This window comes from Mixophyes fleayi, chromosome 10, assembly GCF_038048845.1.
Source record: "Mixophyes fleayi isolate aMixFle1 chromosome 10, aMixFle1.hap1, whole genome shotgun sequence".
In the NCBI taxonomy this organism is placed as follows: domain Eukaryota; kingdom Metazoa; phylum Chordata; class Amphibia; order Anura; family Limnodynastidae; genus Mixophyes; species Mixophyes fleayi.
Genome location: NC_134411.1, coordinates 104,458,804 through 104,471,663, shown reverse-complemented (window position 1 = coordinate 104,471,663; position 12,860 = coordinate 104,458,804). Strand labels below are relative to the sequence as shown.

Here is a 12,860-nt window from a genome sequence, read left to right as displayed (position 1 = left end):
GTATAGGTCGGGCGTTCACCCGATTTAGCCCCATATGACAATTCTGTAAAAACCACAACACTTTGTGCTGTGGACCGGTAAGGAGATAGTGTTTTATAACCTCTGGGTCCAATGAGAACACATTACAACAATAACAGGGGAACCATCAGAGTTTATTGTTCTCTATGATAACGCAGAAAGGGGTGTTGGCACCTGGCCACAATAATTCACAGCAACTACAGTTACTTACAAGGTGAATTGAACCAGCAAAGCACGGCAACATTTTTACACCCACTGACCCTTATGCCACATTCATATGTTTCATACACACTGCCACAAGGGCCAGTGTAAATAGCGAGTACTATGTTACATACCCTGTGCTCCTATATACAAGCTAAGACAATCACAGCCAGGGTGTAGTGACAGTGCTATGTAAAGGACAGCAGTGAGACTATCCCCAACCTCCAGCAGCCGGAGCATGTCGCTCTCACAAACAGGCTCACAGAAAATATATTCTTCTAAATATAGATCAGTGCTGTGTCCAGCACTCAGGTTCCCGGAAGAACATAATGCAGAGCATGGAACCTAATCAATCATGTACTCAGCAGGGCTCAGATATAGGGAAGGCACATCCCCTTCCTCTGTGACCGTCAATGTAGTGAAATGGGAAGGATTATAGACACACTAATGTCAGGTTCTCAGCAGACTATTGGGGCATTCTGCAGGGAGTAGACACTAGGCCCACAGCCCATCACACTCTTCCACAACAGGGATGGAACCCAAGGAAAACGACAATAAATAGTCTGTGCTCGTTATGCCTCCGTCTCATTAAACTTTCTCTTCCTGTAACCCTGCACCAGATTGGAAGCTGTGATCTGAGCAGCGGTCCCTCTTTCCCAGCTCTGAAAGGCATTCAGCCCAATCTGTCCAGCCTGGAACAAGCCACGCTCCAGTTCATCCAGCCTGGCCACCAGCCCGGAGGTGTCCTCATTATAAGCATTTTGTGAGGAGTCCATGATGCGACGAAAGCGTCCAATGAAGGTCTAACAAAGGACAAATATATGTATCAGACAACGTGCAATGAAAGTAAACCTGTACCTGCCAACAACACAGACACTCAGTAATCACAATCACAACCACAGATCCTCACAATCTGCAGAAGGTTAAAGCAACTAAATATTCAAATGTTAATTTACACCTTGTTTAAACTTCAATGGATCATTAAACCCCACAATTGAAAGTTCCACATATTAACCACACAGGTACAAGCGATTGTTCAGTGTTAGCATTACATCACCCTGCATCCCCGTTATAAAGTTTCCACCTCACCCCCCTGAATTAGACAGAAGCTCCTCCCACAGCTTTTGATGGGATCACATAGATCTCAGAAAGCCAGACAGCTGAGCTGCTGTGACATCACTGACCCAGCCTCTGTATATTAAACAATCCACTCTGTGCATTCCTGCACAGCAAGCCTGCCAAGCTGTCTGAGTACAGAATAACCTGCTGCAGAGAGGCGAGAAGGAGCCCACTCGTTATTTCAAGTGTATCGTTCAGCACAGGAATACATGATATTGTCATATATTAGCCTTTTCTCTTGAACAATGTTTTTTGTCCAGAAAATTATCTTAGAGTATCACATTTTATGTAATTTACCACTATAGTATGTAAATGGGAGAAAAGTTTGTTAATCTGTTTGAACATAAGAAGCTACTTTGACATTGTACTGTAATAAAACCTTTTGAAAATATCCAGAATGTTTTTACCAAAGCACGGCCTTCTATTCCAGAACATTACCTGTAGTATGGTCTTTGCAATCTCTGCATTCTCTGGACTATCAAAGTTGAGTAGCTGGCAGCCAAAGCCATAGTAATGTGGCCCCATTTTGTGGAGGTCCACAACATTAGCATCAGCGCTAAACACGGTGCGCCAGCCCTCCCGGTAAATCTTTGGAAGTTCCACGGAAATAACCCGTCGCTTATTGTCATACAGACCCTTCACCAGCCATAGCGGCAGCTCCATCTTGCTGCCCTGATAACAGAGAACAATCGTTACACATAATTCTCATCCAGGAATGAACAATGAAACAAGACTATAAAATAAGAGTCCCCTCTGCTGTAATGAATCCGCTAGAGGAAATGTGGATTTTACATCATTCCTAACTAATGCAATCTCAGCAGGGGCCTGTGTGTATTGATTATCTTGTATATACATTAATATAATGCGTGGATGGAGAGCAGCCAGGAAATATGAGATATAGATATATATTGTTAGGTACAAACCTTTCTGCAATACTTTGTAGCATTATTTATAAGTGACTTCCTCACAACGGTATAATTTACTGTTAGGTCAGGGTCTCAAGACCCAGCAGCGGCATTTCAATATAGTCCAGTGAATTGGTGCACTGTATGGAGAGGCATGAATAAGACACACACCAGACAGTCACCAGGAGGTTTCAATGGAAGCACTCCAATGAGTGTCAGTTTCCTGAGACTACTGAAATATCTACATACGAAGGAGGTACTAACATTTCACTGTTGGAGTTTTACATGAACAACCAAATGACTGCATCTTATATATATATATTTCCCTGGACCATTACCTCAATATATAAGAATACAGAGGTATAGTACAGCGTGTCATCAGCAAACTGGCCATGAGGCTCTGGTCACATATAAGGACTGTAGTGTATTCATCACAGGTAAAGTACATTCACAACACATGTAAACCAGAGACCCAGAGCAGCCACAAGGATCATTCATTTATATGTCGCACGCTGGTTAATATGCAGCATGTTCTTCAAGAAAATGAGATTGATCACCCTTGTCTTGTCTGTATGTATCATTATGTTTATCCTGTCAGAGCTCACTGGACAAGATGGTTCTGCTCTGTGCAATGTTATTATAATGCATTACTGTGTATTTTGTTTATAACACATAAAACAATCTTCTTAGAAGAACAAAATTCAGCATGTTCAGACCTTCAGGATCACTCCAGCCAGATCCTGGTGTTCAGTGAGCTACCGCGTGTAGAATTATGCTCTATCTGTAATTATAGCACAACAGTTACCTTCAATCAGGTGTCAGTTAGCTGCATCTGACACGAGAAAGCAATGTGCAGCCAATAGGGCGCATATTGTATATGATAGCTGACTGGTCTGGGTTCATTTAAAAGTAAAAAAAACAGCTGAATTTACACCACAGATTTTCAATTGTTGGGGATGATGAGTCTCACTGAACTATAGTATGTGGATGGTTCCCCAAAACATATACTCTATGGCGGCGGTTCCCAAACTGTGCGCCGCGGCGCTGTCACTGGGGTGCCGCGGGCCAGCCATAAAAAAAAAAGAAAGAGCACAAACTTACCAATCCGCCGGGCGTCGGGACCCAGCAGCCTCCTCTCCCGCAGCTGTCACTGAATATCGACGTCAGTGACAGCTGCGGGAGAGGAGGCTGCTGGGTCCCGGCGCCCGGCGGATTGGTAAGTTTATGTGCTCTTTCTTTTTTTTATGGCTGCGGGAAGCGGAGGACCACAGCGGGCAGCAGAGGGGGACAGCGGGCAGCAGAGGGGGGCAGCGGGCAACAGAGGAGGGGGGCAGCGGGCAACAGAGGAGGGGGGCAGCGGGCAACAGAGGAGGGGGGCAGCGGGCAACAGAGGAGGGGGGCAGCGGGCAGCAGAGGAGGGGGGCAGCGGGCTGCAGAGGAGGGGGGGCAGCGGGCTGCAGAGGAGGGGGGCAGCGGGCTGCAGAGGGGGCAGAGTGCCTGAAGGCAGAGTGCCTGGAAGCAGTGTGACAGAGGGCAGAGGAGGGGGACAGAGGGCAGAGGAGGGGTACAGCGTGAAAGAGGGCAGAGGAGGGGGACAGCGTGACAGAGGAGGGGGACAGCGTGACAGAGGGCAGTGAGAGGTGACAGAGGGCAGAGGGGGCAGCGTGAGAGGGGGCAGAAAGACTGGATGCAGAGGGGGAAGTGTGACAGAGGGCAGAGGAGGGGGAAAGTGTGACAGAGGAGGGGGACAGTGTGACAGAGGAGGGGGACAGTGTGACAGAGGAGGGGGACAGTGTGACAGAGGAGGGGGACAGTGTGACAGAGGAGGGGGACAGTGTGACAGAGGAGGGGGACAGTGTGACAGAGGAGGGGGACAGTGTGACAGAGGACAGAGGAGGGGGACAGAGGGCAGATGAGGGGTACAGCGTGACAGAGGAGGGGGAAAGTGTGACAGAGGAGGGGGAAAGTGTGACAGAGGAGGGGGAAAGTGTGACAGAGGAGGGGGACAGTGTGACAGAGGACAGAGGAGGGGGACAGAGGGCAGATGAGGGGTACAGCGTGACAGAGGAGGAGGACAGCGTGACAGAGGAGGAGGACAGCGTGACAGAGGGCAGTGAGAGGGGGCAGCATCAGAGGGGGCAGCGTGAGAGGGGGCAGCGTGAGAGGGGGCAGAAAGACTGGATGCAGAGGGGGAAGTGTGACAGAGGGCAGAGGAGGGGGAAAGTGTGACAGAGGGAGGGGGAAAGTGTGACAGAGGAGGGGGACAGTGTGACAGAGGAGGGGGGACAGTGTGACAGAGGAGGGGGACAGTGTGACAGAGGAGGGGGACAGTGTGACAGAGGAGGGGGACAGTGTGACAGAGGAGGGGGACAGTGTGACAGAGGAGGGGGACAGTGTGACAGAGGAGGGGGGACAGTGTGACAGAGGAGGGGGACAGTGTGACAGAGGACAGAGGAGGGGGACAGAGGGCAGATGAGGGGTACAGCGTGACAGAGGAGGGGGAAAGTGTGACAGAGGAGGGGGAAAGTGTGACAGAGGAGGGGGAAAGTGTGACAGAGGAGGGGGACAGTGTGACAGAGGACAGAGGAGGGGGACAGAGGGCAGATGAGGGGTACAGCGTGACAGAGGAGGAGGACAGCGTGACAGAGGGCAGTGAGAGGGGGGCAGCATCAGAGGGGGCAGCGTGAGAGCGGGCATAGTGACTGGATTGCAGAGGGGGCAGTGTGTCTGGATGTAGAAGGGGCATTTTTGCATACAACTAAATAAGTATTTCTGTCCTGACCTAAATACTTATTAAATTTTTTTGACCCAACTACTTCTAAAACAGGACTGCTCAGTAATAATTTTGGAGGGGTGCCTTGAAAAAATTTGGAGACTCCAAGGGTGCCGTGAACTGCAAAAGTTTGGGAACCACTGCTCTATGGTGTGGAGATGGCTAGGTAGGACTGCTGTCCAGGGTCCTGCATTACTCCTCTCTCCCTGAATATCTCTTTACCTACCTCCACCTCAGTCTCTGATCATCCCTCTACCTCTCTCTGCCTCCATTTCTCCTCTCTACCTCTATGTCCCCATTACTCCTCTCTCCCTGACCACCTCTCTCTGCCTCCATGTCCTTATTACTCTTCTCTCCCTGATCATCCCTCCGGCTCCATGTCTCCACTACTTCTCTCTCTTCCTCATAATCCCTCTATCTCCCTCTACCTCCACTACTCCTCTCTCCCTGATCATCCCTCTACCTCCACTACTCTTCTCTCCCTGATCATCCCTCCGGCTCCATGTCTCCACTACTTCTCTCTCTCCCTGATCATCCCTCTACCTCCATGTCCCCATGTACTCCTCTCTCCCTGATCATCCCTCCGGCTCCATGTCTCCACTACTTCTCTCTCCCTGATCATCCCTCTACCTCCATGTCGCCATTACTCCTCTCTCCCTGATCATCCCTCTACCTCCATGTCCCCATTACTCCTCTCTCCCTGATCATCCCTCTACCTCCATGTCCTTATTACTCCTCTCTCCTGATCATCCCTCCGGCTCCATGTCTCCACTACTTCTCTCTCTCCCTGATCATCCCTCTACCTCCATGTCCCCATTACTCCTCTCTCCCTGATCATCCCTCTACCTCCATGGCCCCATTACTCCTCTCCCCCTGATCATCCCTCTACCTCCATGGCCCCATTACTCCTCTCCCCCCCTTTCTCCACGGACTTTATATGTACTGTGATATAGTATTTGGGGTCACCTCAGGGATGCTGTCACTGTCCGCCCCTTTCTCCACGGACATTATATGTAGTGTGATATAATATTGGGGTTACCTCAGGGATGCTGTCACTGTCCCCCCCTTTCTCCACGGACAGTATATGTACTGTGATATAATATTGGGGTTACCTCAGGGATGCTGTCACTGTCCCCCCCTTTCTCCACGGACAGTATATGTACTGTGATATAATATTGGGGGGTCACCTCAGGGATGCTGTCACTGTCCGCCCCTTTCTCCACGGACAGTATATGTACTGTGATATAATATTGGGGTTACCTCAGGGATGCTGTCACTGTCCCCCCCTTTCTCCACGGACAGTATATGTACTGTGATATAATATTGGGGGTCACCTCAGGGATGCTGTCCACTGTCCGCCCCTTTCTCCACGGACATTATATGTGCTGTGATATAATATCGGGGTTACCTCAGGGATGCTGTCACTGTCCCCCCCTTTCTCCACGGACAGTATATGTAGTGTGATATAGTATTGGGGGTCACCTCAGGGATGCTGTCACTGTCCGCCCCTTTCTCCACGGACAGTATATGTAGTGTGATATAGTATTTGGGGTCACCTCAGGGATGCTGTCACTGTCCGCCCCTTTCTCCACGGACAGTATATGTAGTGTGATATAGTATTGGGGGTCACCTCAGGGATGCTGTCACTGTCCGCCCCTTTCTCCACGGACATTATATGTGCTGTGATATAATATCGGGGTTACCTCAGGGATGCTGTCACTGTCCCCCCCTTTCTCCACGGACAGTATATGTACTGTGATATAGTATTGGGGGTCACCTCAGGGATGCTGTCACTGTCCGCCCCTTTCTCCAGGAAGCCCAGGCGGGGGAATCCGCTTTCTATGCGGCATGGCAGCTTCTCATGGGACATGAGCAGATCATCGAGTGACAGGAAATTCTCCTCCCGGCCCAGACTGGCCACCACGGGCAGGTACGAGTCCCACATCCCGGATCCGGCTCACTGCGAGCAGCCACAGACCGGGACAATATGGCGTCCTACCTCTGACAGGACCAATTTCCCGCCATCCGCGTGTCAAACCTCGCTCTGACCAACACGTTCTAGTGACGTCATGACGCTGCCAGACTAGCTCCTCCTCACACTCTGTACCCACGGCTCCGTTACCAGGGAGACAAGGATGAGGTTTCCATAACTACCACCTGGCTGCAGAGTGTTCTCTGACGCCATCTGCTGGAAACGGCTGAAATGACGCTATCTATACATTACTGTACTGAGATATGACAGCTACAGATATATCCCCAGGATGGAGAAGAGGTGAGGAAATCACAGCACAGGCTCTATGGCCACATTCACATAAATAGGGTCCCCGTATTCCTGAGCAGGAAAAATTGTGTGTGTATACAGGGCCGTAACTAGGGCTGTGCGAGAGGGGCGACCGCCCAGGGGGCAACGCTGAAGGGGGGCGCAATTTAGGAATATTTTAGGTTAATTTGGTTAAAATTGAGGGCTAGGGGGCGGCGTTTGTCTTTCTCGCCCAGAGCGCTAGAATTCTAAGTTACGGCTCTGTGTGTATATATATAATAATGTAAGTAACTGTAACGTGATAGTGTTACAATGAAGCCAGCAGAGAAGTGGCGGTAGGATATACCCCAGTATACCCCTGAGTTGGGTGTCATCAGCATAGATGTGATACTGGAGTCTGAAGGAACTGATGACGTCACCCAAGGGGGAGGGGGGTGTACAGAGAAAAGAGCAGAGGGATTCTGAGGATCTCCTTCAGGTAGGATGAATGGGGGGAGGAGGAACCAGGGGTAGAAACAGAGAAAGACTGGTTGGAGAAGATAAAGCACAAGAGAACAGTGTCCAAAGGCCAATGGTGTGCAGTAGAATTGGGTGATCCACGGTGTCAGAGGGGCCACAGAAGGGTCCAGCAGGATAAGCAGGGAGAAATGGCCCCTGGATTTGGCCGAAAGAAGATCATAGGTAAAACTTGGTCAAGGCAGTTTCTGTGGAGTGGAGATGGCGGAAGCCAGATTGGAGAGGACCAAGGAGGGAGTTGTCAGAGAGGTAGCTGGTGAGATGGTTGTAGACAAGCTGCTCAAGTATTTTGGAGGCAAAGGGGAAGAAAGAGATGAGGCGGTGGGTAGAGAGGGAGGTGGAGTCAATATTGGGATTCTGAGAATGGGTGAGACAAAGCCATGTTTGAAGGATGCAGGGAAGATCCAGTGGAGAGGGAAAAATTAAAGTGTGGGAGAATGAGCGAAATAGGTGAGAGAGGATGGAATCCAGGGTTCAGGTTAAAGGGGATAGGATAATAGAAGAGAATGGATATATAGCGTTGGGGTGGAAGGAGCACAAGAGGTGGTGGCTGGAGGAAAAGGAGGGTGGAGGGGGGGAGAGATCAGAAGAGGAGATTTAATGTCTGATGGTCTTAATTTTAGAAGTGAAAAATTAGGCGGTGAGGATGGATGGAAGGGGAAGAGGTGGTGGACAAAGGAAGGTGTTGAAGATGTCAGAGGTGGTGAGGGTGGATGGGAGGGGAAGAGGTGGTGGACAAAGGAAGGTGTTGAAGATGGCAGAGGCAGTGAGGGTGGATGGGAGTGGAAGAGGTGGTGGGCAAAGGAAGGTGTTGAAGATGTCAGAGGCGGTGAGGGTGGATGGGAGGGGAAGAGGTGGTGGGCAAAGGAAGGTGTTGAAGATGGCAAAGAGGCGGTGGGGATTGTAAGATTGGGAGGAGATGAGAGATTTGAATAAGGAGTGTTTGGTAATGTATAGGGCAGAGCTGTAGGATGAGAGGATGCACTTGAAATAAAGGAAGTCTGCCAAGGAACGAGATTTCCTCTAGTGTCATTTGGTGGTACGTGACCAATTTTGAAAGACCTGGGTAAATTTGGAGTGCCAAGGTTGAGGTTTGCAACGTTGAAGGAGGACAGAAGAGGCCAGGGCAGCAGAGTGAGAAGCGGTGGTGAGGGTAGTAGAGGGAGGCCACCTAGTTGGGACAGGTCATGATGGTTACGGTGGAGAGGAGAGTTTCAAGTGAGGAGAAAATAGTAGAATCAAGGTTATCAAGATAGCGTCTTGTGAGGGATGATTTGGGCAAGAGGAGGGGTGCAGGAAACTAGGAAAGAGTTAAGGAGAGTAAATGGTGGTCAGAGAGTGGGAAGGGAGAGATGGAGAAGTCAGAAAGAGTACATTGATGGAAGAAGACAAGGTAGACGGAGTGACCGAGACTGGGTGGTGGAAGAGGCTCATTGTGAGAGGCCAAAGGAAGAATAAAGGTCAAGAAGTTTGATGGATGCTGGGTCAGATGGGTTGCCAATGGGATGTTAAAGTCACCAGAATGATGGGGGTGTAGGGGGGTTCTGAGAAGTGGTAGTGGGGAAGCCAGGCAGCAGGCAGCAACATTATACGAAATTAGGAATTGAGATGGGGGGGGAGGGCAGATGACTGAGACACACAGATGGATGGGCAGAAGAGACGGATAGAGTGGACCTCAAAAGGGAAGAATGAATGGGAGGGCTCAGAGAAGTTGACAATGTACAAGGATGTCCACACTGCTGCCCAAATGGTCATTATATCTGATGGAATGGGTGAAGGAGAGTGCCCCATAGAAGAGAGCAGCAGGGAGAGCAGTGTCAGTGGAAGGCAGCCAGGTTTCAGTGATGGAAAGAAGGTTAAGAGAGTTGGAGATGAAAGGTCATGGATAGAGTGCAGTTTATTATGGATGAGTCTGGCATTCCAGAGAGCACAGTACAAAGGGAGAGAGGGAAGTGGGGAAATGTGGATGAGATTGTCATGGTTGGTAGTGTGCTGGGGTGGGCTGGATCTCAGACAGAGATTAGGGCAGGGGGTGAGGATGGGAATTGGAGGGGAGCGAGTAGACATGGTGTAAGGCAGGAGAGAGCGAAGGGAAAGCAAGGAAGAGGATAGACTAGTGAATGAGTGGGGTGCAGGGGTGCTGGGAGGGGGAGAGGGGAAAGGCAGCATGACAGACAGTAAGATGAGAGATGGATCAGATTAGTTACACAGTAACATCCTACAGAATGCCAAATCAAAATTGAGTGATGGTTTCAAAAGCAACAGTGAGAGCATCATGATACAACAAATAGCTATATAAAGCATCATGGGTACAATACCAGGGTGAATATATTGAACTGTTCATGAGGAAACAGTCCTGGAAGTTGGATATCCAATACCCACAAGTTCAGGAGTGTCATGCTCCGGGCTCTTAGGTCCTGTTACTTGCCCCTCCGCTGTGTTTCTCAGCTGTCCCTGCAGTCCACAGGTTTTGCTGGTCTCAGATCTCTCTGCGGGATGCTGCCCAGTCTGTCTCCTCTCCATTATCCTTCCAAAACCAATGCATGGGCGCTGCCATCTTAGATTCGGTCACATGCTCCCTCTCAACCAGTCAGCGTGCTGCTTCAGCTCAATTGACAGTAGCCTCCAATCAGAGGACAGCAGTCTCCACTCTAGACTTCCCTCCAAAACCAGTGCCTGGGTGCCGCTATCTTGGATCCAGCTATCTTGGATCCAGTCACCTGATTCCTCTCAGCCAGTCAGAGTGCTGCTTCAGCTCAGCTGACCGAAGCCTTCAATCAAGAGATAGCAGTTACTATAAATATACTTCCTGGAGCCCTAACCTGTTGCCAGTGCAATGCTGATTCCTTAGACGTCAACCTGGTTCCTAGCAGTCTGCAGTCTATACAGTTGCTTCTGTCCAGACAGCTCAGCCTGTGATCTGGTTCCAGTCTGATCCAGCATTCTGGGTCCTCTCTGGTCTCTCCTGTTAGATCTGATCTCCGTCTTGCTACTCTCGACTTCCTGCCAGTCTCCTGTCCCACTCATATTATCTCCTGAACTATCAGCGACCACCACCTGCACTTTCCCTCTCATGCGAAAGGACATAATCAGACCAGCCAGCTTTGTGCACGTAGCCACCAGTTCAGCTCCAGAGACACAGCCCAGTCTGGGTAGAGGACAAGTACCCGGGCGTGACAAGAAGGTTCAGGGTAAGTCCAGAAAGGGTCCAAGGGTGAGGACAAGAGATCTAGGCTCAGGAGGGTCCAAGGATAGGTCCAGGAGCTCCAGAGTAGCAGTTTAGAGTGTTCGCCCATAAATGTTGCACAATGTACTAATGTCTCTTTCTTTTAGGCTCAATGTGATGATCTTGTGCTTTACCTTTATAATCTGGATCACATGCTGTTCTGCCAGTAAGTATCAATCTCATTCCATTTACAGTTTATTTCTCTACTAAGATGGGACAATTTATTATCATGTGATAAACAGTAGCAACCAATCAGATACATACTTTTATTTTCTAATTTTCACTTGACAGATTAAAGCTAATTACTGATTGGTTGCTGTGATTCAGGTCAAATGTCGCACCTAAGTGAAATGTTGGTAAATATTCTGTAGTGACTCTCACACCAGGGTCAGTCATCGATGACAGCCCCTGAGAACCATGCTCCCTCCAAGCTTCTCACACCACCACCAGGGGTCAGTCATTGGTGACAGCCCCTGAGAACCGTGCTCCCTCCCCAGCTTCTCCACACACCCAGGGTCAGTCATCAATGACAGCCCCTGAGAACAGTGCTCCCTCCAGCTTCTCCACCACACCAGGGTCAGTCATCAATGACAGTCTATGAGAACCGTGCTCCCTCCCAGCTTCTCCACCACACCAGGGTCAGTCATCAATGACAGCCCCTGAGAACCGTGCTCCCTCCCAGCTTCTCCACCACACCAGGGTCAGTCTATCAATGACAGCCCCTGAGAACCATGCTCCCTCCCAGCTTCTCCACCACACCAGGGTCAGTCATCGATGACAGCCCCTGAGAACCGTGCTCCCTCCCAGCTTCTCCACCACACCAGGGTCAGTCATCAATGACAGCCCCTGAGAACCATGCTCCCTCCCAGCTTCTCCACCACACCAGGGTCAGTCATCAATGACAGCCCCTGAGAACCATGCTCCCTCCAAGCTTCTCCACCACACCAGGGTCAGTCATCGATGACAGCCCCTGAGAACCGTGCTCCCTCCCAGCTTCTCCACCACACCAGGGTCAGTCATCAATGACAGCCCCTGAGAAACCATGCTCCCTCCAAGCTTCTCCACCACACCAGGGTCAGTCATCGATGACAGTCTATGAGAACCATGCTCCCTCCCAGCTTCTCCACCACACCAGGGTCAGTCATCGATGACAGTCTATGAGAACCGTGCTCCCTCCCAGCTTCTCCACCACACCAGGGTCAGTCATCTATGACAGTCTATGAGAACCGTGCTCCCTCCCAGCTTCTCCACCACACCAGGATCAGTCATCGATGACAGTCTATGAGAACCGTGCTCCCTCCCAGCTTCTCCACCACACCAGGGTCAGTCATCGATGACAGTCTATGAGAACCGTGCTCCCTCCCAGCTTCTCCACCACATCAGGGTCAGTCATCGATGACAGTCTATAAGAACCGTGCTCCCTCCCAGCTTCTCCACCACACAAGGTCAGTCATCGATGACAGCCTCTGAGAACCGTGCTCCCTTCCAGCTTCTCCACCACACCAGGGTCAGTCATCAATGACAGCCTCTGAGAACCGTCCTCCCAGCTTCTCCGCCACATGTGGGTAGAAGAGGCCCCGGGAATACTCATGTAATTGTTGGGGGAGGGGGACAATGTGCAATATTCAGTAATTGAAGGTGATATAAATGGCTGGAAATAGGGAAAGTTTATTGGTCTGTGAGGCTATATGGGGTATACGTCATCATGTGCACATTACATTCTCATAATACCCCACACACTAAGTACCACCTGTATACTGTGATATGTGTACATATGCATGTTAGGTAAGTTTTGGTGAAAAATTAGAATAACCCTTATCTTAACACTGATATATTGCAGTA

At 50.1% G+C, this 12,860-nt stretch overlaps 2 protein-coding genes across 4 annotated transcripts in view; both read right to left on the bottom strand.

Annotated features, from left to right (window-relative positions):
- The window catches only part of NDRG4 (NDRG family member 4), a 49,877-nt gene extending 48,082 nt beyond the window's left edge, over nt 1–1,795 (bottom strand). The window contains exon 1 of the mRNA XM_075189431.1: nt 1,777–1,795. The gene's annotated coding sequence lies outside the window, so the exon portion shown is untranslated. The remainder of the gene's footprint in view (nt 1–1,776) is intronic.
- GINS3 (GINS complex subunit 3) lies at nt 132–7,088 on the bottom strand. 3 transcript variants are annotated; one of them, XM_075189435.1, is made up of 4 exons: nt 6,425–6,787; nt 5,983–6,350; nt 1,777–2,010; nt 132–1,022 (listed from the first exon to the last, which is right to left on the bottom strand). In XM_075189435.1, exons 2-4 carry the CDS (start codon nt 6,022–6,024, stop codon nt 792–794), a joined length of 507 nt encoding a protein of 168 aa, XP_075045536.1. In that variant the 5' UTR covers nt 6,025–6,350; nt 6,425–6,787; the 3' UTR covers nt 132–791. The 3 variants fall into 3 exon arrangements, with proteins under 3 accessions (XP_075045536.1, XP_075045534.1, XP_075045535.1); XM_075189433.1 differs by lacking the exons at nt 5,983–6,350; nt 6,425–6,787 and adding an exon at nt 6,794–7,088; XM_075189434.1 differs by having other exon boundaries at nt 5,983–6,787.
- Nucleotides 7,089–12,860: the final 5,772 nt, after the last annotated feature.

Bases quoted from the DNA above. Each gene is read 5' to 3' on its own strand.
- GINS3 (XM_075189433.1), bottom strand. From the start codon at position 6,961: ATGTGGGACTCGTACCTGCCCGTGGTGGCCAGTCTGGGCCGGGAGGAG. The intron at 2,011-6,793 runs GTGACCCCCAAT...CTCTGTTATCAG, and splicing joins ACAGTGACAGCATCCCTGAG to GGCAGCAAGATGGAGCTGCC. The intron at 1,023-1,776 runs GTAATGTTCTGG...GTCCTTTGTTAG, and splicing joins TTGCAAAGACCATACTACAG to ACCTTCATTGGACGCTTTCG.